Source organism: Hemiscyllium ocellatum, chromosome 30 (genome assembly GCF_020745735.1).
Source record: "Hemiscyllium ocellatum isolate sHemOce1 chromosome 30, sHemOce1.pat.X.cur, whole genome shotgun sequence".
NCBI lineage: Eukaryota > Metazoa > Chordata > Chondrichthyes > Orectolobiformes > Hemiscylliidae > Hemiscyllium > Hemiscyllium ocellatum.
In genome coordinates, this window is record NC_083430.1 from 29,538,505 (window position 1) to 29,561,063 (window position 22,559).

At 40.3% G+C, this 22,559-nt stretch overlaps 1 protein-coding gene across 2 annotated transcripts in view; it reads left to right on the plus strand.

Moving 5' to 3' along the window:
- The window catches only part of LOC132829849 (calcipressin-3-like), a 165,562-nt gene that overhangs the window by 67,081 nt on the left and 75,922 nt on the right, over window positions 1-22,559 (plus strand). The window contains exon 1 of one of the 2 annotated variants that reach the window (XM_060847230.1): window positions 1,835-2,156. The exons of the other annotated variant lie outside the window; for it this stretch is intronic. Coding sequence (XP_060703213.1) covers window positions 2,070-2,156 — 87 coding nt within the window. The 5' untranslated portion in view covers window positions 1,835-2,069. Of the gene's footprint in view, window positions 1-1,834; window positions 2,157-22,559 lie in introns of those variants that run through there. 2 annotated transcript variants of the gene reach the window in all.

Below are 22,559 nucleotides of genomic sequence, written 5' to 3' on the forward strand. Positions count from 1 at the left end.
TAACCTAATCCACTGTTTGGGAAGATGATAGGTTTCCAGTCAACCACCTGTCTCTCTTCCCTTCAGTGGACAGTTAGAACTGGGCACTAACCCACATCTACCTGTTTACTGAAAAGTGGGTTAGGTAAGATTACTCCAATTGTTTATGCATGAGCCACACCAGAAACCACAATGAATTGACTACTTCACATAATTAGGTTAAAGGGATGAGAGCTTTGCATATCAGGGTAATGCAGGCATAGAACTGGGCTAAATGTAAGCAAGTTTTGCCTTTTCTCAAAGACTTGTCTTTGCAACAAATTGCTGGTTTTGTGTAATGAGTGTGAATTCACCGCAAGCATTTAAAAAATAGTGAGCACCAAGTTCCCAACTTGTGGCTGACAGACAATAATGTTTAAGCAGTAGGTGGAATATACAGTGAGCTGTCTTAGGAGCTTCGTGATCACCTGTCATCAGAGAGGTGGTTTGTAGATTTTCTTCCATCTAGATTGGCTTCAGGACATTAATATGTATTGTCCCGCCAAGGAATTTAAGTGATGGGTGCAGTAGGTTGGGCTTCATGGTGTTCAAATGCATCATTTTGTTATGGCTCCCTGCCATTTTTATATTTGTAAATTTTCTAGATCAGTTTATGTGTGACAGAGTGAAGCCTTTCTCTTTGAAATGAGTTATGCTATTTACTGTCTTGTGGGTGACTTCTACTCATAGGTTTGATTAAATAAAATAAACCAGATTCAAATCTGATGATTTCTGATGCATAACATGTAATGTGTTTTCCTAGTTGATGATGTTCAAAATGGTTTCTCTATAATGCAGAAATTAGATTGTTGGCAATTGAGTTTAGCAGGGTAATTTGTTCCTAGACTGGAGTTTAAACCATGTAATTCAAACACTGGCATTGTGTTGATCTGTTCACAGTACATTTTTTGATTGGCATATAAATTACTTCTGTAATTTCTTTTGTTATAGCCTATTTTCAAAACACTTTTTGAAAATCTTTGGCTGATTGTTCCATTTTAGCAAACCTTCTGAAGTCATCAGCCTTATATTGTAATAGGTCAGCACCAAACTGCAGTGTCAGTTTAATCCTTGACTTTATTTCAGGTCCAGCTTTCAATTGAGTGTTAATGCAGAAATGACTGTTGTTTCCTGTGTCCCAAGAAAAAATATTTAAGCTCCTAATTATTGTAAATCTATTGCCTGCGCTTGTTACCATTCACTTATCTGGTTAAAGTTCAAGATATCAGTTGGGAAGATCATAGCCTAAACCATTATCTTGATAAAGTATTCTATTGTCTTGCATTCGATGTGTTCATAAACTGAAATGTAGTAACAAGGATTTTTTTCTCTTCAACCCCCTGAGCTCACAACAAATACCAGATATTGCATAAATAAGAGCAGACTCTGGCTTGTGTGGAGTACAGCAATACAACATAAGAGAAGGGTTTGTCACACTGAACCTGAGAAAATTATCTAGTGAAAACCACAAACATTGGCAGCAGAAATTTCAAATCTCCTTAAAAGATTTTGTAGAGATACCACACGCAGATAATCCAAATTTAGTGGAAGCAGGCTTGTTTATTGTGCACTTTATTTATTGGAAAGCAGTTCCAAATGTGGAATATTTACTGTTCAATTTCTTTGAAATGTTCATTTAATGTAATGTTGATTTTTTTTGCCTGCTTTCAAAGTCTCTTTGGTGTATAAAATGAACAACGTGTACAAATTGTGAAAAAGGAGCTAATTAGCATGCCAGGTCAGTGCTGCAGTGATGTCACTGGCAGGACTAAATCCCTATGTACAGTTTTCAGTGCCTGCATTTATCTCCTGAAGGCAAATGGAGTGCAGTTCTGAGCTGGCTGTAAGCAGGATCATCGTTTGCTGATTTTCAAAAAGCCTGTCTTTTAATTTCTTTCTATTGTGTTTCATAACGTTATTGGTAATGCTTAGAGGCATCAGCAAAACTGTGTTCTGCTAGAGGTCCGAAGTGCTGGCTTTTCATATGCCACGGAGGGAGAGAGAAAAAGCGAGAGTGCAAAACTGCAAAAATAGATTAAGCACATTGAAGAATGCCAGCACAGAAGATGGAGTGGGAACTGTTAGTGCTAGTTGCATGTGAGGTTAATGAGCAAATATTCACAAACCAAGAGGTCCAGGTATGGAATACATTCATTTAATTTTTTAAAATATTTTGGGTTTGGACCACTCCTGCTTTGGCATATAATGATGGCTGAATTTATCAAAGTGCAATTTATGTTGGTGCAAAGCACATAATATGAACAGTAATCATTTCTAAAGTCAAGCAAGAATTCTAAATGTAGCTGTCTATCTGTATATCAAATATGTTTAAACTCTTCAGTAACTGTTGTGTTCCTAGTTTTTTTTTGAAAAGTTAAATTTCAATTAATGTATACCTAGGGAAATATTGATAGCACAGAAAATATTGCTTAAATTTACTCCAACACGTATCTCAGTCTTTTAATAAAATAGTTATTTGATACAAACATTGGAAAAATACAGTCCACAATGTAATCCAGCTGTTTCAGTGTTCAGACAGGCATATGAGGCTTCCTTTTTCCACTACTCTTTCCCCTAAAAAGTGCATCTAATCTATGTGTGTGAATGAATATTTGTCTGTATTTTAGACACACAAACAAAATGAATTTCAAACCCTGTATGAAGAATTATTTGTTGGTGCAGTGTATAATCGTTGTTTATTAAATATTGTATTTGCGAATATCTTTGATTCTCCTTCCCCCTGGACAGCAGCACAGAATGGAATGAAGATGTTGGGGGAATTGAATGAGGGAAATGGTGGTGAATGTTCCACCTTTTTAGTTGCAGTCAGTAACACTCTCCTCCTGACAATCTGCAAGGTGACCTTGATCAATATCTGCAGTTATTCGTGTTGTCCTAACCAAAATCCTGGGTGAACAGTACTGGAGAGAAGAAAGGGAGAATGCCTTTAAAATAAACATTATTTTGAGGCTATGTTTGGAAAATTTTATTGTGGGTGGATTAGGACAATGCCTTTCTTAACCTCTGAGATCTTGCTGTGTATTTATCTCTCAATTATTAGGTTGTGATTTCAGTGGCCCTGATGTTTTTGTACAAATTGAAATTTTTAATCCAACATAATTCCTTCTATGTGTTGTATTTTGACACATTTAACACTAAATTGGCAATCGCATGGAAAGAATTAATGTTTAGCCAGGTGCAATGAGTGAGGTTGAATTCAAGAATATTATTAGAAAAAGGTATATCTCCTTATGTTTCTTTTCTTTTCATTATTCTTTCATGGATATGAGTGTCACAGGTTCAGCCAGAATTGATTATCCTTAGCCATTTGCCTTGGAGAAAATGGTGATGAGCTGCCTTCTTGAATGGGTGGAGTTCTTGGAATGTAGGAACACATACAATGGCATCAGGAAGGGTGTTACAGGATTTTGACTTGGTGACAGTGAGGAAACGACGATACAGTTCCAAGTCAGGTTGGTATGTGACTTAAGAGGAGATCTTGCAGGTATTGGTGTCACCGTGTATTTGCTGCCCTTGCCCTTTTAGGCAGCACAGGTCATAAATTTGGAAGGTGCTGTCTCAGGAGCCTTGTTGAATTGCTGCATTGTATGTTGTAGCTGGTACACACTGCTGCCAGTGTGTGTTCTGTGGTGAATGAAGTAAATGTTGAAGTTGGTGGTTGGGGTGCTAGTCAATTTAATATCTTGCTTTGTCATGGATGATGTTAGATTTCTTGTATGTTATTGGCACTGAACTCCTCCATGCAAATGGAGAAGTTGCTGTTGCATGCTTGACATGTGCCTTTTGCTAGATAGATACCTATTGCTAGTGTTCTTTGAGCCACATTTGCTCAAATGCAGCCTTGATATTGCTCACGCTCACCCTTTTGTCTATGTTTGGACCAAAACTATAACGAGGGCAGAGGTCAAATGGCCCTGGTGGAACCCAAACTGAGTGTAAGTGAGCAAGTTATTCCTTTGCAAGTGCATTGTTGATAACACCTTCCAATACTTTGCTGATGATCAGTAGTAAACTGCTCGGATGTAATTGACAAGGTTAGATTTGTCCTGCTTTTTGTGTAATTGACATACATGGGCAGATTTTCATGCGATTGTGTCGATATCCAATATATTATGTGATATCCAGAAATCTGTGACGTTGCCATCAGATTGGGTGTACAAATCCTTCAAAAGACAGAAACTAACATTTCTCTCTTTAATTTGTGCTAGTCTTGTTTAGGTTCTCGTATCAGCATTTGAGCTGCTGAATGGCTTGTTTTCCTGCAAGGTTACAATGGATGCATGATGACTTGTGCCTCTCAAGTTAAAATAGACCATAGGTGGATTAAACTGGCCCAACCTGATACTGTAGAAATTAATACTGATGAAATTGGAAGTGTACAATTTCAAAGCAATCATGTTATGCAGGTTAAAATCATTATAAAATATTGTTTTGGCAGTTTTAGACATTAGAATAAAAGAAGCACGGTCTAATTGGTGGGATGTGATGACGCTTATTCCACAAGGTTTTGTAGTAAGGACTCAGCTTTTCTTTAGACACAGCAGTGTTTTAGGTGAAGTTAGATGGTCAGGTTTGTAGCTGACATTAAGTCCATTGTTCCTGAATTGGATGCAAAGAGTCAGGAAAATTCTTGATTCCACAAACCCGAATTTGGAGAATGTGTCTCGGATGTTCTAATTTTGGTTCTAGTAATGGGGGAGAGTTAGACTTGTTGTGGGATCAAGGATGACTCCCTGTGACCTGGAAATAGTGTAACATTGCAGATACTACTCATTGCCAGGTCTGTGTGAAAAGGCCACCCTCAATGGTCCATGATTTCATCTCAGCTGTGTAAGGAAAAATAGCAAGAAATAAAGAACTACATTTCAGCACCCACTCCCACTTTGCCAACACATACCAATTCCTGCACCACCCCTGGCACCTCATACACTCCATTCCTAACAATGCCACTGTACCTATCCACGTGGCTCTTGAGATAGCCTATGCCACTCTAGTGATAACGCATGCTAACTCATGTCCTACCCATCATCCTAAATCCTTACAAATTCAATGCCAGTGCTCACATTATCCATCATATGCAGTTCCTAAGTGTTTATTGATTAAAATTCATCATAAAAATGACTATAACAAAAAAGATTAGATTTTAAATCCTTTTATTCAATCCCTTGTAAAAACAAGCATTTGTACTAACAGCCCTATTGAAAAGGGTTTATAACTAGTCTGTCCGTTAAACTATAAATTAACAGGTACCCCACTGTAATAATGATAGGTTGTAACCTTCCCTGTTGCTGGTCTTGTCCCATCCTAGGACTCCTTTCTTAATACTGCTGTGAGTGTACCTACCTCTAAGGGTCTCAGTGATTCAAGAAAGATGCTCACTGCCACCTATGCAAGTGCAAAGACTGATGGTCAGTAAATGCTTATCTAACCAATGACAATCCCATCTCAAGGCTGTGTTTTTATTAAATTAGTAATACAGTACAAATACTGTGTTGATACCCCTTAGACTTACATCAACAAATGCAATTAAATAGCACACACTGATTTTAAAAAATGCTTGTTTCTTTTTATTTAAAATCCACAAGATTTGACAGCTTGATAGTTCCAATAAGCTTATCCATTTTTACATACGTTCATCCCGACTTTCAACATTCCAAAAAGCACTTTATTTTCTTGTATCTATCCAAAAGGGCACTCTCCCTCTCCAAAGAGCCTCAATAAGATATGACCTTATCCTGTAAAGCCTATAACCCACAAGTCATGTTTGGGACATACCACTACATAAATATGGATCTGACTAAAGTCAATTGTTGTATTGCATATGTAGTTGGTTCTGGGAAGATTTGACTTTTTCTTGTAAAGTGTGTAGTCCACAAGTCATGTTTTGGGCATCTCACTAATTAAATTTACATCTGACTGAAGTCAACTGCATAGGTGTGTGTGTGTGTGTGTGTGTGTGTGTAGAACTGATGAAATTGGGATTCCAGCGCGGTCTGGTTAAGCTGGAGACCCTTTCTTTTATTGTGGAAACCTATTTTGGAATCACAAATGAGAAAATAAATTCAAAACAGAACATAGACAGATCAATGGGTAAAACTGTGGCGAATGGAGTTCAATGTGGGGCCTTATGAAATTATCCACTTTGAGTTCAAGAAAAACAAATCCGAATGAGCAGGGAAATTCACTTGTGTAAGTGGTAACACCATTGCACAATACTGCTCACTACTGCAGTAGTGTTTATGTAGTAAATCCAGCAGCTACATAAACAAATTTCTCTAAGTCTGCTTTGAATGGCAAGGAACTAGGAATTGTAGCAATGCAGAGATTTGGGTATCTATTTAAATAAATCGCTAAAAGTGAGAAGTTGGGTTTTAAAAATACTGAAAGCAGTTAATGAAATGTTGACCTTCATCTCAATAAAGCTAGAATACAGAGAGGAAGATGTTATACTTCACTTGACATCATCTATAATATTGTGTTCAGCTTTGCACAACATAACCTCTAAGGTTATGTTAACCCAGAATAGATGCAGTACAGATACAATGGAATTTGTGCAGATATATGAGAAGAATAGTGTGATCTCAACTGTTAGGCTGACTGGCATAATTGTGGCTTGTTTTCCCAATAAGAAGAGAAGATTGTAGAGACATTAATTGTTGAATGTATAATAATAAAAGAGGTTTGTTAGAGAGGTATATTGAACCTATCCAGAACAAAGAACTTTTTTGCCAAAGGGTATTAGAAATCGGAAGTATGCTTTTATCTCAAAGATTGTGGATATTATTTAAATTGAAGCTATAGGGACCGAGATTGATTGATTGAACTTTACTAGATAATGATGACAAGGGACATGGAACAATATTTCCTCTGAAGTGTGGAGCCATGAAACAATCCAGAATATTGTCCAGAACAGTCAATACAACTATGGGCATCACTCGGGAACTAATGTTCCCTCTGAGTGTGCATCTTTGTGGCAATCTTAAATGTACTGCATTGTACAACAAAGAGCTTACTCACAGACAAGAGTCAATTAGGTAACTTTGGTGTTGAGCAAAGGTGGGTGAGTTAGGTTGAGGTACATATTATCCATTATTTAATTGACTGGTAGAACAGGTTTGAGGCGCTGATTGGCCTACTCTCTTGTTCCTGTCAGTTAATACCACTTTACCAGAATTGTCTGACTGCCCGGATGTAAGATATTGACTGATAGATTTGTTTTTTCCAGACGGTGTTTGGCATTGAAGATTGGGGGCTAAGTTTTCTCTGGGTACCAGTTTTAATAATAGAACATCTGTCACTTAAAATTGTGAAGTATATAGACTGTACTTTATGCAATTTGTCAGATGTTCAGACATATGAAGTGCTTCATTTCGACTGATAACATATTAAGCACTTCTGAAAGTTCAGCACTTAAATCTGTTTAAAGCCATCTTTATTCACCTATATTTTCCAAAAAGTTATGAAACTGTAAGTATAAATTACAATTACTTAATATTTGAAATATTTAGTACCTCATACTGTAGCATTTCTGTTTAATAAAACTATAAAATTCCTATTAATTAAGTTGTCCTTTGACACCTCTAATTTGCCAAAGGACTACTATTAGCTAAAGTATTTAATTCCTGCTGAACTGTATGAAAGACTATAATTTTTAATTAAATTGGTGCCAATAGAATAATATAATGTGATTACTTCCATTATTGTCTGATACTTCCTTGGGAAAAAAAGTAAATTCTGGAAAAGTTGAACGTAGAATTCATTTTATTAAATAGAGAGTCTTAAGTAATATGATTTATAACTGAGGCTAATGGTACTGGAATATCTTTATAATAGTTTAAATTATCACAGTGGCAGGAAAATCATACTACGCAGGCTTTAATCAATAAAGAAAGTTATCAGCCATGGGTTATTGTCTCACATTTATTGAGGTTTACACACACTAAACCACCCTAATCAGATAAACAAGCAAAAAGAGAATTTGCTAACTTAATGAATTAATTTGGATTAAAAAATTTCAAATGTCACTCCCAGTATTTGAGAAGGCAGGGAAGGAGAAGCAAATCAATTACAGAACCATCATTTAGTATCAGTTGCAGGAATTTACTGGATTCTAACATTAGAAATAGTGTGGCACACACTTTTGTGCTGATGGGGAGGGTCAAACAGCATCCATTGCCCTCCTGAGAAAATAGTGGAAACCAGTTTTTAGGGTCAAGACTTCTGGAATGGTGTATTCAGTGCCATTTGGTCCCTATCTTGGCCAGAATTACACTGAAAGCTCAATTCTAGAAGTGTTAGGCCCTGCCCCCTCATATTCTCTGGGGTGCAGGGTGGCTGGGTGTGGCTGTGTTGTGGAAGGGGGTTGGAGAAAGAGTGCAGATTGTGCTTTGTACATCTGCGTTTCATGGAGCTAACTGCACATCAGAAGTTGAAGCTACCTGCAGTTAGGTTCAATTTAAATTACTGGATGAGCACTTCTTACCAATCCTGGGTCCAGAAACACCTGTGGTAGAGTGCCCTTAGAACAGGCCAAATGCCCTTTCAAGTTGCTAAAAGTACACATGGATGCAAGAGAAAGATGGATACACTGAATGTCATTGTCAAGGGAACTGCCAAGCTATCAGGGCATTTAAATCATATTGCATTTAATTTTTTTTTTAAAAAGACAGTAATGTAAAAAAAGCTTGCTATTTCAGTGTCTTTTGATATCAGCCTGAGGGCTAATTCTCTAGGACTTATGCTGCATGACTGATTTCATAATCTATCATATCACAGTGATGTGCCTATCAGTTCACAGTTTCATTTTCAGCTCCAATGCTTTTGAAGTTTTTGAAGTGAGCCTATGAATACAAATGCTTGATTTTATTAGGTATTAAGTAGTTGGCAGAAGGCTTGGAGAATGTAAGTCAAAGAATAGTAGGATATTTGATGGCATAGGTTAACACTAAGTTAGCATAAAGATTATTAAAAGGGCCACGATATATATAGTGCGGGATAGGTTGGCATGTAAGATGAGATGGATGATGAAGGTATGTAAGGGACATGGGTGGCATGATTAGGTATGAATGCAATATGACACAGGGAGTGTGGGGGGTGGGGGTGAAATTCTGTTAGCAGTGCGGACTAGAGGCCTTTTGTTCATGTCAAAGATGCAACACAGTCCTGGACTGCTGAGCCAGCCCTGTTCCCACAGTCTGCCTAGCATCCTGCAGCTCTGTAGGTTGGTTTAAGCTCTTCCCATTACATCTGCCGCCTGGAATGAAATCAGATCACTGAGGACACTTTCTTTTAGGTTGGCTACACGGAACTGGGAATTTCTGCAACTCTGTCAGGACCAAAGATTTAGGCTGTGACTGAATATTTGGGCAAGTATGAAATTATCAAAGAGAGCTGTGATCAGGTGGGTTAGGTTACAAAGAGAGTTAGCTGTGATCAAGTGGGTTAGGTCACATATAACTGATGTCATTCTGCTTTTTTCAGACATTAGTAGCATGGTAGTTAGAGGATTATCCGTACATGTCTGAATAGACTTTAAGAAGGCACTTAAATTTTAGTGAGAATTATTACTAAAATGAAGGCAGTTAAAATTGGAGATTGCCTTATGATATTGGTTTAGTGATAGGAGTCAGAAACTGGAGATGAATGGAAAACACTTTACTAGGATCTGAGAATTATGAAATGGGAGCTGTTCTAGGGACTCAGATTTCTACCACAAATACTGAATTGAGTTAAGAAATAAATAAGTCATGCTATCCAGGGTTTTAGATGACTCTTAAAGTCAGGGAGGCAGAATAAGCAATCTGGATGGGAATAGCAAGTAACGAAAATGCATAGACATGCTGAGTGACTGGCAGCAAAACTAAAGGGGCTGTTCAGTGTGGGAAAGTATGGAGGCATCTATTTTTGGTTCAAGAAAGACGAATTTTATTTCTTATGCCTTTGGAAGACAAGGGGCTGTAGAAGTGCAAAGGACACTTACTTATTTGCACACGTTACGAAATGTGTATGACAAAATGGTCAGCAAATCTTTTTCACATAAATTTTCCAGGTGGGATCTATTCTTTGTTGCTCCAAGGCAGCAGCAGTGATCTGCCTATTGATCGCATTTTCTCTTTGCAGTGCTTGAACACTACTCAGTACTTTGCTGTTTCAGAGGATAGTGAAGAGAAAACATGATTGTGTGGAGAGGAGTAGAGTAACAGACAAGCTTCTTCTGTGAAGGTCATTTGTGTAATGTGGGTTTCAGTAGAACCAATGACTTCATGGTCTTTTTTTAACCCATTAACATCTTTTTTGTTTCCAAATATTTTTATTGTGAATTCAAATTCTCAAACTACCATGGAGGGATTTTAATGCTCGTTCTCTGCATTGTTGCTATTATATAATGAATACAGTACCATTCTCTAATTCCACATTCCTCAGTTTGATTTGCATGTTTTTTTGTGCCCAGAAGAAATAAGCTATGAAGGTACATACCATCCCCTATTTGCATGTTACATATTAGAATGTTCCCATCAGTTTAAAACAAATTGCTGCTAATTCCAAAAAAAATAACATTAATATCCATGAGTATGACATCAGTATAAGATTATTTTAATGTATTTAGTTGGTGCGTTTTTACATTTAGTATTTCTCTATGTTGATCTTCCATGGCATTGTATAAGAAAAATCACAATGGTGTTCTTCACATTGGATTTAAAGGTCAAATGATATTAGGATCATGAACATCATTCTGGACCCTTTTTAATATGGTAAATTATTTCCTTGCTTTGAAATCATAATAATTTCTGCAGCCATTTTTTGTTCATGGTAACGATCTGTGTTGTTGTCATGCTGTGGCAACGTTTTCCCCTTGAGGTAGGAAGTAAGTTCAGCGTGACATGTTCACAGAGATATACGTTTGCTAACATATTATTTGAGTAGGTAAGCAGGACAGACAAGAATGGTATCACATTTCATATTTGGGTCTGGATTTGTGCGTTGTAAATAGTTCAAAAGTCATTGAACCCTCGGGTTCCCATGGATAAAACACCCATTTGATGGTAGCTTTTTACTCCAGTACAGATTTGTAACTGCTCTGGCCCTTGCCATCATGATGCAATTTCAAGCCAACATGCCTCAGCATGATGTCTCCGCAGGCATGTTATTTGCAGGTGTTAACACTGACTTTTACATAGCGTGTACCCACAGAGATCTAAGTAAAACGGAGGTATTAAAGAAGTTCCATGATTCGTATCCGGACTTTTGAAACTAGACAGTGATTATTGCAAAGGCGCTTTGTCACAATTCCTGCTAATTTGATCTGCAGCCTTTAGATAAATGGTAAAGTCAATTCTCAGCAGAGAAATTGTCTTGATAAAACCATTAAATAAAGCCACTGGTGAAATCAAAATGAAATTGTGACATTCACTTTATAGACTACACTAGAATGAATTATAATTTTATGCCTGGAGTAGTGCTACAACTATAATATTGTTGCGTTTTCAACTGGTTCCTTATTATTCAATCTATTGAAAATGAATGCTTTCTTTTACTGTGAATCATAAATTGTCACTTTTACTGTGAGTACTACTGACTGGAATCTTCAGCATGAATCATCAGTGGCTGGTCTGCTTGCAGCAAGGAGGCAGATTTGTGTTCTCATTCAGGCATGGCACAGAATTCAGAGCCAAGACAAAACAGCATAGCTGATACTAGATTTCTGTATCACAGGGGAATGGTGTGATGATTAGGTGCTAAATGCAACTGATGCGATGAGCTGATGCAGGAGATTCCACATATTATGTAATTGTCTAGTGACTAATTCACAGCAAGTAATCTTGTGCATAATTAGTGAAGAATGTTCCCTGAGCTAGTGATTGCAATGTTCCAAACTTCACATGAAAGGAAGGCACTGGTTCTTCCATAACAACTTGTCGACACAGAGTTCTCATTTGAGCTGCCTGCGGAGATGGGTGGATTTTTTCTTAGTCAACATAACAAGGTAATAATCAAAGAATACAGATGTTTTGTCAGAAGTTAGGGACTTTTTTTGTCCGTTGACCATTGTGGCTGACCTGGCATGTTGGTGCTCTGGTGATTGTGCCGTGTTGTTGGTCAGCCTGCTGCAGACAGCCTCTGTCTCTGGAGACTATGTCTGCAACCAGGGATCAACTTGGTGTGAAGCATCATCTCACATGGTTCAGGAGGCCTTCACAAATTCTCATTCAAACAACAAAAAAAAGAGATAACAAGAGTCCAGAGACTGAATACTCCTGTTAGGGTGAAAGGAAAGGCTGGCAGGTGTAGGGAATACTAGGTAACTAGAGAAATTGAGGTTTTCGTTAAGAAAAAGAAGGAAGCATAAATCAGGTATAGACAAGAGAGATCGAGTGAATCCTTACAAGAGTACAAAGGCAGTAGGAGTATACTTATGAGGAAATTCAGGAGGACAAAAAGGTGACACGTGATAACTTTGGCAAATAGGGTTAAGGGGATTCCAAAGGGATTTTATCAATACATTAAGGACAAAAGGGTAACTAGGGAGAGAATAGCGCCCCTCAAAGACTAGCAAGGCAGCCTATGTGTGGAACCACAGGAGATGGGGGAGATACTAAACAAGTATTTTGCATCAGTGTTTATTATGCAGAAGGACATGGAATATATAGAATGTGGGGAAATAGATGGTGACATCTTGAAAAATGTTCATATTGTAGAGGAAGTGGTGCTGGATGTCTTAAAAGGCATAAAAGTGGATAAATCCTCAGGACCTGATGAGGTGCACCCTAAAACGCTGGGAAGGTAGGGAAGTGATTGTTGGGCCCCTTGCTGAGGTATTTGTGTCATCAATAGTCACATGTGAGGTACCAGAAGATTGGTGGTTGGTTAAAGTGGTTCTGCTATTTAAGAAAGGTGGTAAGGACTAGCCAGGGAACTTTAGACCAGTGAGCCTGACGTCGGTGGTGGGCAAGTTGTTGGAGGGAATCCTGATGGAAAGGATTTACATGCAGTAAGATGTTCGGCAAGGTTAGATCTCCTGGAATAGTAGCTATTTGGAGAACTAGCTATTTGGATCCAGAACTGGCTCAAAGGTAGAAGACAGAGGGTGGTGGTGGAGGGTTGTTTTTCAGACTGGAGGCCTGTGACCAGTGGAGTGCCACAAGGATTGGTGCTGGGTCCACTGCTTTTTGTCATTTATATAAATGATTTGGATGTGAACATAGGCAAAAACGTTGGTAAGTTTGAATGTTAAATGGACAGTGAAGAAGGTTACCTTTAGAGTACAGTGGGAACTTGATCGGATGAGCCAATGGGATGAGGAGTGGCAGATGGAGTTTAATTTAGATTAATGTGAGATGCTGCATTTTGGAAAGGCAAATCAGACCATGACTTATATACTTAATGGGAAGGTCCTGGGGAGTGTGACTGAAAAAGGAGACCTTGGAGTGCAAGTTCATAGTTCTTTGAAAGTGCAGTCACAGGTAGGATAGGATAGTGAAGAAAGCGTTTGGTATGCTTTCCTTTATTGATCAGAGTATTGAGTACAGGAGTTGGGAGGTCATGCTGTGGCTGTACATGACACTGGTTAGGCCACTTTTGTAATATTGCTGCATTTCTGGTCTCCCTCCTAGTGGAAGGATGTTGTGAAACTTGAAAGGGTTCAGAAAAGATTGACAAGGATGTTGCCAGGGTTGGACGATTTGAGCTATAGGGAGAGGCAGAAATGGCTGGGGCTGTTTTCCCTGGAGCGTCGGAGGCTGAGGGGTGACCTTAGATAAGTTTATAAAATCATGAGGGGCATGGGTAGGGTAAATAGACAAGGTCTTTTCCCTGGGGTAGGTGAGTCTAGAACTGGAGGGTATAAGTTAAGGTGAGAGGGGAAAGATATGAAAGAGACCTAAAGGGCAACTTTTTCACACAGAGGGTGGTGCATGTATGGAATGAGTTGCCAGAGGAAGTGGTGGAGGCTGGTACAATTGCAACATTTAAAATGCATCTAGATAGGTATGTGAATAGGAAGGATTTAGATGGATATGGCTCAAGTGCTGCTAAATGGGACTAGATTGGGTTGTGATGTCTGGTCAGCATTGACAAGTTGGACCAAAGGGCCTGTTTCCGTGCTGTCCATCTCAATGGCTCTAAGTGATTGCATAATGTGCTGAATGCCCAGTCTGGTGTATCCTATTTTAGGGGGATGCCAAGTGGAACTTTTTCATTGGAGAAGGACAAGAATGACTCCAGCTATATTGTACCTTTATATGGTATACAAAGAAATTTTCTAATCAACCGGTTTGGAGATGTTTCTAGGTAATCCAAGATGGAGGATGGGAAAAATTTCTGGCTGTAAGAGCTGCTCCTTTTTTTGAGGTATTTTAGGTGCTGGAGGTGATTTCCTTGAATTCCAGGAGCAGCAATTACAGTTGCATTGTTTTGGAAATTTGGGAAAAAAAGTCAAAACAACAGCAGTTTTAAAAGGGAGAAGAGCAGACAAAGGAAGCACATAGTGAGGACAGTGCAGGAGAGAGAGAACCTGCACAGTTACTGCCTTTGCTGTTTGATTTTGTGTATCGCTGGACATCGGAGTGTATCTGGGAAAATTAACAAACAGTGAAATTCACAACTAGTGCAGGAGTCTTTTGTGGATATACCCATTTCAAACAGGTATGCTGTTTTGGAAAATGTAGGGGGTGATGGATTCTCAGGGGAACGTAGCACAAACAGCCAAATTTCTGGTGTTGAGACTGGCTGTAATGCAACGAGGGGTACGCCGGCTTCCAAGAGATCAATTGTGTTCGGGGATTCTGTAGTCAGAGGTACAGACAGACGTTTCTGTGGCCAGCACAGAGAAAGCAGAATGATGTGTTGTTTCCCTGGTGCCAAGATCAAGGATGTCTCAAGGATGCGAGGGTGCAGAATGTTCTCACGGGGGAGAGGGGCCAGCAAGAGGTCATTGTCCACATTGGAACCAACAACATTGGAAGGGAAAAGGTTGAGACTCTGAAGGGAGATTACAGAGAGTTAGGCAGACATTTAAAAAGGAGGTCCTCAAGGGTAGTAATATCTGGATTACTCCCAGTGCTACGAGCTTGTGAGGGCAGGAATAGGAGGATAGAGCAGATGGATGCATGGCTGAGGAGCTGGTGTATGGGAGAAGGATTCACATTTTTGGATCATTGGAATGTCTTTTGGGGTAGAAGTGACCTGTACAAGAAGGACAGATTGCACCTAAATTGGAAGGGGGCTAATATACCGACAGGGAAATTTGCTAGAACTGCTTGGGAGGATTTAAACTAGTAAGGTAGGGGGTGGGACCCAGGGAGATAGTGAGGAAAGAGATCGATCTGAGACGGGTACAGCTGAGAACAGAAGTGAGTCAAACAATCAGGGCAGGCAGGGACAAGGTAAGAGTAATAAATTGAACTGCATTTATTTCAATGCAAGGGGCCTAAAAGGGAAGGCAGATGAACTCAGGGCATGTTTAGGAACATGGCACTGGGATATCATTGCAATTACGGAAATATGTCTCAGGGATGGGCAGGATGGGCAGCTTAATGTTCCAGGATACAAGTGCTACAGGAAGGATAGAAAGGGAGGCAAAAGAGGAGGGGGAGTGGCATTTTTGATTAGGGATAGCATTACAGCTATGCAGAGGGAGGATATTCCTGGAAATACATCAGGGAAGTTATTTGGGTGGAACTGAGAAATAAGAAAGGGATGATCACCTTATTGGGATTGCACTATAAACCCCCCAATAGTCAGAGGGAAATTGAGAAACAAATTTGTAAGGAGATCTCAGCTATCTGTAAGAATAATATGGTAGTTATGGTAGGGGATTTTAACTTTCCAAAGATCGACTGGGACTGCCATAGTGTTAAAGGTTTAGAAGGAGAGGAATTTCTTAAATGTGTACAAGACAATTTTCTGATTCAGTATGTGGATGTACCTACTAGAGAAGGTGCAAAATTTGACCGACTCTTGGGAAATAAGGCAGGGCAGGTGACTGAAGTGTTAGTGGGGGAGCACTTTGGGGCCAGCGACCATAATTCTATTTGTTTTAAAATAGTGATGGAAAAGGATAGACCAGATCTAAAAGTTGAAGTTCTAAATTGGAGAAAGGCCAATTTTGACGGTATTAGGCAAAAACTTTCGAAAGCTGATTGGAGGCAGATGTTCGCAGGTAAAGGGGTGGCTGAAAAATGGGAAGCCTTTAGAGATGAGATAATGAGAATCCAGAGAAAGTATATTCCTGTCAGGGTGAAAGGGAAGGCTGGTAGGTATAGGGAACGCTGGATGACGAAAGGAATTGAGGGTTTGATTAAGAAAAAGAAGGAAGCATATGTCAGGTATAGACAGGATAGATCGAGTGAATCCTGAGAAGAGTATAAAGAAAGTAAGAGTATACTTAAGAGGGAAATCAGGAGAGCAAAAAGAGGACATGAGACAGCGTTGGCAAATAGAATTAAGGAGAATCCAAAGGGTTTTTACAAATATATTAAGGACAAAAGAGTAACTAGGGAGAGAATAGGGCCCCTCAAAGATCAGCAAGGCGGCCTTTGTGTGGAGCATCAGAAAATGGGGGAGATACTAAATGAATATATTGCATCAGTATTTACTGTGGAAAAGGATATGGAAGATATAGACTGTAGGGAAATAGATGGTGACATCTTGCAAAATGTCCAGATTACAGAGGAGGAAGTGCTGGATGCCTTGAAACGGTTAAAGGTTGATAAATCCTCAAGACCTGATCAGGTCTCCCCAAGAACTCTGTGGGAAGCTAGAGAAGTGATTGCTGGGCCTCTTACTGAGATATTTGTATCATTGATAGTCACAGGTGAGGTGCCGGAAGACTGGAGGTTGGCAAACGTGGTGCCGCTGTTTAAGAAGGGCGGTAAAGACATGCCAGGGAACTATAGACCGGTGAGCCTGACCTCAGGGGTGGGCAAGTTGTTGGAGGGAATCCTGAGGGACAGGATGTACGTGTACTTGAAAGGGCAAGGACTGATTCGGGACAGTCAACATGGCCTTGTGCGTGGGAAATCATGTCTCACAAATTTGATTGAGTTTTTTGAAGCAGTAACAAAGAAGATTGATGAGGGCAGAGCAGTAGATGTGATCTATATGGACTTCAGTAAGGTGTTCGACAAGGTTCCCCATGGGAGACTGATTAGCAAGGTTAGATCTCATAGAATACAGGGAGAACTAAGGTAGAATCAAAGGTAGAAGACAGAGGGTGGTGGTGGAGGGTTGTTTTTCAGACTGGAGGCCTGTGACCAGTGGAGTGCCACAAGGATCGGTGCAGGGCCCTCTACTTTTTGTCATTTACATAAATGATTTGGATGCGAGCAAAAATGGTACAGTTAGTAAGTTTGCAGATGACACCAAAATTGGAAGTGTAGTGGACAGCGACAAGGGTTACCTTGGATTACAACAGGATCTGGACCAGATGGGCCAATGGGCTGAGAAGTGGCAGATAGAGTTTAATTCAGATAAATGCGAGGTGCTGCATTTTGGGAAAGCAAATCTTAACAGGACTTATACACTTAATGGTAAGATCCGAGAGAGTGTTGCTGAACAAAGAGACCTTGGAGTGCAGGTTCATAGCTCCTTGAAAGTGGAGTTGCAGGTAGATCAGATAGTGAAGAAGGCGTTTGGTATGCTTTCCTTTATTGGTCAGAGTATTGAGTACAGGAGTTGGGAGGTCATGTTGTGGCTGTACAGGACATTGGTTAGGCCACTGTTGGAATATTGCATGCAATTCTGGTCTCCTTCCTAGCGGAAACTTGAAAGGGTTCAGAAAAGATTTACAAGGATGCTGCCAGTGTTGGAGGATCTGAGCTACAGGGAGAGGCTGAACAAGCTGTGGCTGTTTTCCCTGGAGCGTCGGAGGCTGAGGGGTGATCTTATAGAGGTTTACAAAATTGTGAGGGGCATAGATAGGATAAGTAGACAAAGTCTTTTCCCTGGGGTCAGGAAGTCCAGAACTAGAGGGCATAGGTTTAGGGTGAGTGGGTAAAGATATAAAAGAGACCTAAGGGGCAACTTTTTCACACAGAGGGTGGTACATGGATGGAATGAGCTGCCAGAGGATGTGGTGGAGGCTGGTATAATTGCTACATTTAAGAGGCATTTGGATGGGTATATGAATAGGAAGAGTTTGGAGGGATATGGGCTGGGTGTTGGCAGGTGGGACTAGATTGAGTTGGGATATCTGGTCAGCATGGACAGGTTGGACCGAAGGGTTTGTTTACATGCTGTACATCTCTGACTCTGTTACTGCACACTTTTTGGAGCAGCTGGGAGTTGAACCCTGGCGTCGTGGCTCAGAGATCCTGAATGAGGTATATTGTAAAGAGTTGAATGGGATTGCTCAATAAGCTCTATTTTACTCTGGGTTCTGTTCATACAGCACAACTCTAAAATAGTGAAAACTGCTTTAATACTGGACCCTCAAATGTAAGCCCTGAGAATTTCATCTTCAGGCTTGTTTCAGGCTGTCTTTTAGCCTATGTTGTGACTCATGTCTCTTTTCAACATCATCATTGAAGTAAACAATTGCTGACTTAATTGCAAGTCTTTGTGAACTTACGAGATCATTTCAAACTGCTTGTCTGCTACTTGTAGTAAGAACCATTCCATATTTTCTGTCATAAGGCACTAAATATCCTTGCAACAGCTAATATCATCTTGTAAACTGTGTCATGATGCAATGACTGTGCAGCTTTCCCACCTCTTTTAATTTTCTATTCTGTTACAATTTGTGTGACTCATGAGACTGATCAACTCATGAATAAACCTAATCTTCTGATATCTTAATGAAGTAAACACACTGTGGACTGATTTTGACCAGCCTTCTGGTGATGTACTAGGCAGCAGGGAGACATTTTTTTTTAGATTAGATTACTTACAGTGTGGAAACAGGCCCTTCGGCCCAACAAGTCCATACCGACCCGCCGAAGCGCAACCCACCCATACCCCTACATTTAAGCCTTACCTAACACTACGGGCAATTTAGTATGACCAATTCACCTGACCCGCACATCTTTGGACTGTGGGAGGAAACCGGAGCACCCGGAGGAAACCCACGCAGACACGGGGAGAACGTGCAAACTCCACACAGTCAGTCGCCTGAGTCGGGAATTGAACCCGGGTCTCAGGTGCTGTGAGGCAGCAGTGCTAACCACTGTGCCACTGTGCCGCTCACATTGTCTACCTCCCAATTCCCCCCTGCCCAGAGGCTACTTTAGTCACTTAAGTGACCTCCTGATTGGGTACTGAGAGTTCCCCTGACTGTCCCTGTGGCAACTGTGTCACCTACTCTCACCAATGCCCTGCCCTTTGTCAGGGTCAGCCTCAGTGCCCCAAGAACCCAGTTACCTCACTGTGCAGGATGTGTCCTTTGCTGTAATTCGTAGTGTAGTTTCAGCACTAGCCACCTTAACTCGCTGCATAGCAATTTTCCCCCCTATTTAGTCAGTCACTGCTGGGGACAGATTTCCAACCTGAGTAGGAATGCCTACCCCAAATGAACCCAATTCGTTTTATTCCCTGACGAGCACCAATGCAGAGTCACTTTCACTCCACCCTCCACTTTCAAGTCTGATTGTGGTACACATGCCACAGGAACAGCATTTCAGTCACGTATGAAAAAATGAACTATTGGGGCAACACTGATTTTCTCATCTCCGCGATCTGATCTAAGCTAATCTGTTGGCTTGAAAGGTGGTTGTAAGGATTCAATACAAAATTCATTTGGGTAGTCGCAATCCGGTTTCATTTGGTAGCAGGTCATATCTCTGAAATTTTTGTTGTGCTACAGCAACCTGACGAATTGGGAAATTGTTGCAAATGGTTATGCTTGATCTGTTGTATTCACATTATCGATGGGGATGCCCTTGGGGCCTCATCCTCTTACTGGTTGCCAAACTCTCCACCATCCTTCATGTTGAGACGTGGTAGACTTTATCCTGACTTATAGAGTCAAAGAGATGTACAGCATAGAAACAGACTCTTCAGTCCAACTCGTCCATGCCAACCAGATATCTGAAACCCATCTAGTCCCATTCGTCGACACTTGGCCCATATCCCTCCAAACCCTTCCTATTCATATACCCATCCAGATGCCTCTTAAATGTTGTAATTGTACCAGCCTCCATCGCTTCTTCTGGCAGCTCATTCTGTGCACGTACCACCCTCCATGTGAAAAAGTTGCCACTTAGGTTCCTTTTAAATCTTTTCCCTTTCCCCTTAAACCTATGCCCCCTAGTTCTGGACTCCCCCACCTGAGGTAAAAGATTTTGTCTATTTTCCCTATCCATGCCCCTCATGATTTTAAAAACCTTTATAAAATCACCCTCAACCTCCATAGAACATAGAACATTATAGCGCAGTAAAGGCCCTTCGGCCCTCGATGTTGCACCGACCTATGAAACCAATCTGAAGCCCATTTAACCTACGCTATTCCATTATGGTCCATTTATTTACCTAATGACCATGTAAATGCCCTTAAAGAAGGCAAGGCATTCCACATCCTTACTATACTCTGAGTAAAGAACCTACGTCTGACATCTGTCCTATATCTTTCAAGTTTTAACTTAAAGCTGTGTCCCCTCATAGTATCCATCACTATCCAAGGAAAAGGTCCACTCTATCTAATCCTCTGATCATCTTTTATGTCACTATTATGTCACCTCTCAACTCTTTAACGAAAACAGCCTCAAGTCCCTCAGCCTTTCCTCGTAAGACCTTTACTTTATACCAAGCAACATCCTGGTCAATCTTGTCTGCACCCTTTCCAATGCATCCATGTCCTTCCTATAATGAGGGGACCAGCATTGCACATAATACTCCAAGTGTGGCTGCACTGGAGGTTTGTACAGCTACAACATGACCTCATGGCTTGGAAACTCAATCCTTCTACCAATAAAAGCTAACACACTGCATGCCTTCTTAACAACCCTATCAACCTGAGTGGCAACTTTCAGGGACCTATGTACATGGACACCGAGATCTCTCTGCTCATCCACACAAGAATCTTACCATTCGCCCAGTGCTCTTTATTCCTGTTACTCCTTCCAAAGTAAGTCACCTCACACTTTTCCACATTAAACTCCATTTGCCACCTCTCAACCCAGCTCTGCGGCTTATCCATGGCCCTCTGAAATCTGCAGTATCCTTCCACACTTTCCACAACTCCACCGACCTTAGTGTAATCTGCAAATTTACTAACCCATTCTTCTACACACTCATCCGGGTCATTTATAAAAATGACAAACAGCTGTAGACCCAAAACAGATCCTTGCAGTACATCACCACCAACAGTCTGGGAAAACAGCCCCAATCTATTCAGCTCCTCCCTATAGGTCAAACCCTGCAACCTTGGCAACTTGCTTGCAAATTTTTTCTGAAACCTTTCAAGTTTCACAACATTCTTCCGATAGGAGGGAGACCACAATTGCACACAATATTCCAAAAGTGACCTAACCAACGTCCTTTTACAGCTGCAGTATGACCTCCCGACTCTAATACTCAATGCTCTGGCCAATGAAGGAAAGTATACTAAGCGATGACTTCACTATCCTATCTACCTGCGACTCCACTTTCAAAGAACAATGAACCTGCACTCAAGGTCTCTTTGTTCACTGTTACATTAAGTGTACTTGGTGGTTGTGAGATTACTAAACAGTGATTTGAGCTTTTGGTGTTTTTATAGCTATGCCAAGTTGACACCTCATTTTCAGCAATGCCTGAGAGTGTTCCTTGCATGACCTTCCACTTTCCTCATTGAATCAGATTTGTCACTGAGCTGGGGGAGTGAGGGATAAAGTGATGGTGAAATAACAGACTGTAATGATGTATAATTTTTGTATATAACATGAACAATGAGATCAGTTCTTTTTCTTTCCCAGCTAGAGATGATAGTGCTAAAATGCACGATGGAATGTGTTAGAGCAGTCAATTGTGAAAGTAACCAAGGTATGGAGAATGCTTGCAGATGCAGAAGAGTTGAAACAGGTGTGGAGATGGATGAGAATGTGGAGGTGGAAATAGATAGTCTTAATGAAGACATGGATTTGAGTTTAAGAGTTTACCTGAAGATCACATGTGCTACTCCTGTGGAATTCACATTCTAACCATTCTGTGGATATTACTGTTATTAGTGACTACCTTTTATTTATAGACTCTAATTCTTGTCTTCTGTGTATGTGTAAACTTAAACTAATTTGAACACAATGATACTGCAAGAAATCCCAAATGATCCTGAGTTTTGAAATGATCTGGTTCAGCCTGAGACATTTGCCAAGGAGAGAGCTGGAATCAGTGGAAATTAATTTACCTATGGGCATCTGTTGTATAATGTAAACTCTGTAACCAAGACAAATTCATTTTTCTCCTCTAAGTCTTTGGTAGATCAATATTCAGCTTATTTTGCATCTGCCCTGTATGTTCATCATCAGTTGTGTCCTCATCTCATCAGGTTGACTAATTGGTCTGATTCAAATCTTCTGCCATTTTATTAAAGATAGCACCTTCAAATCCACAAT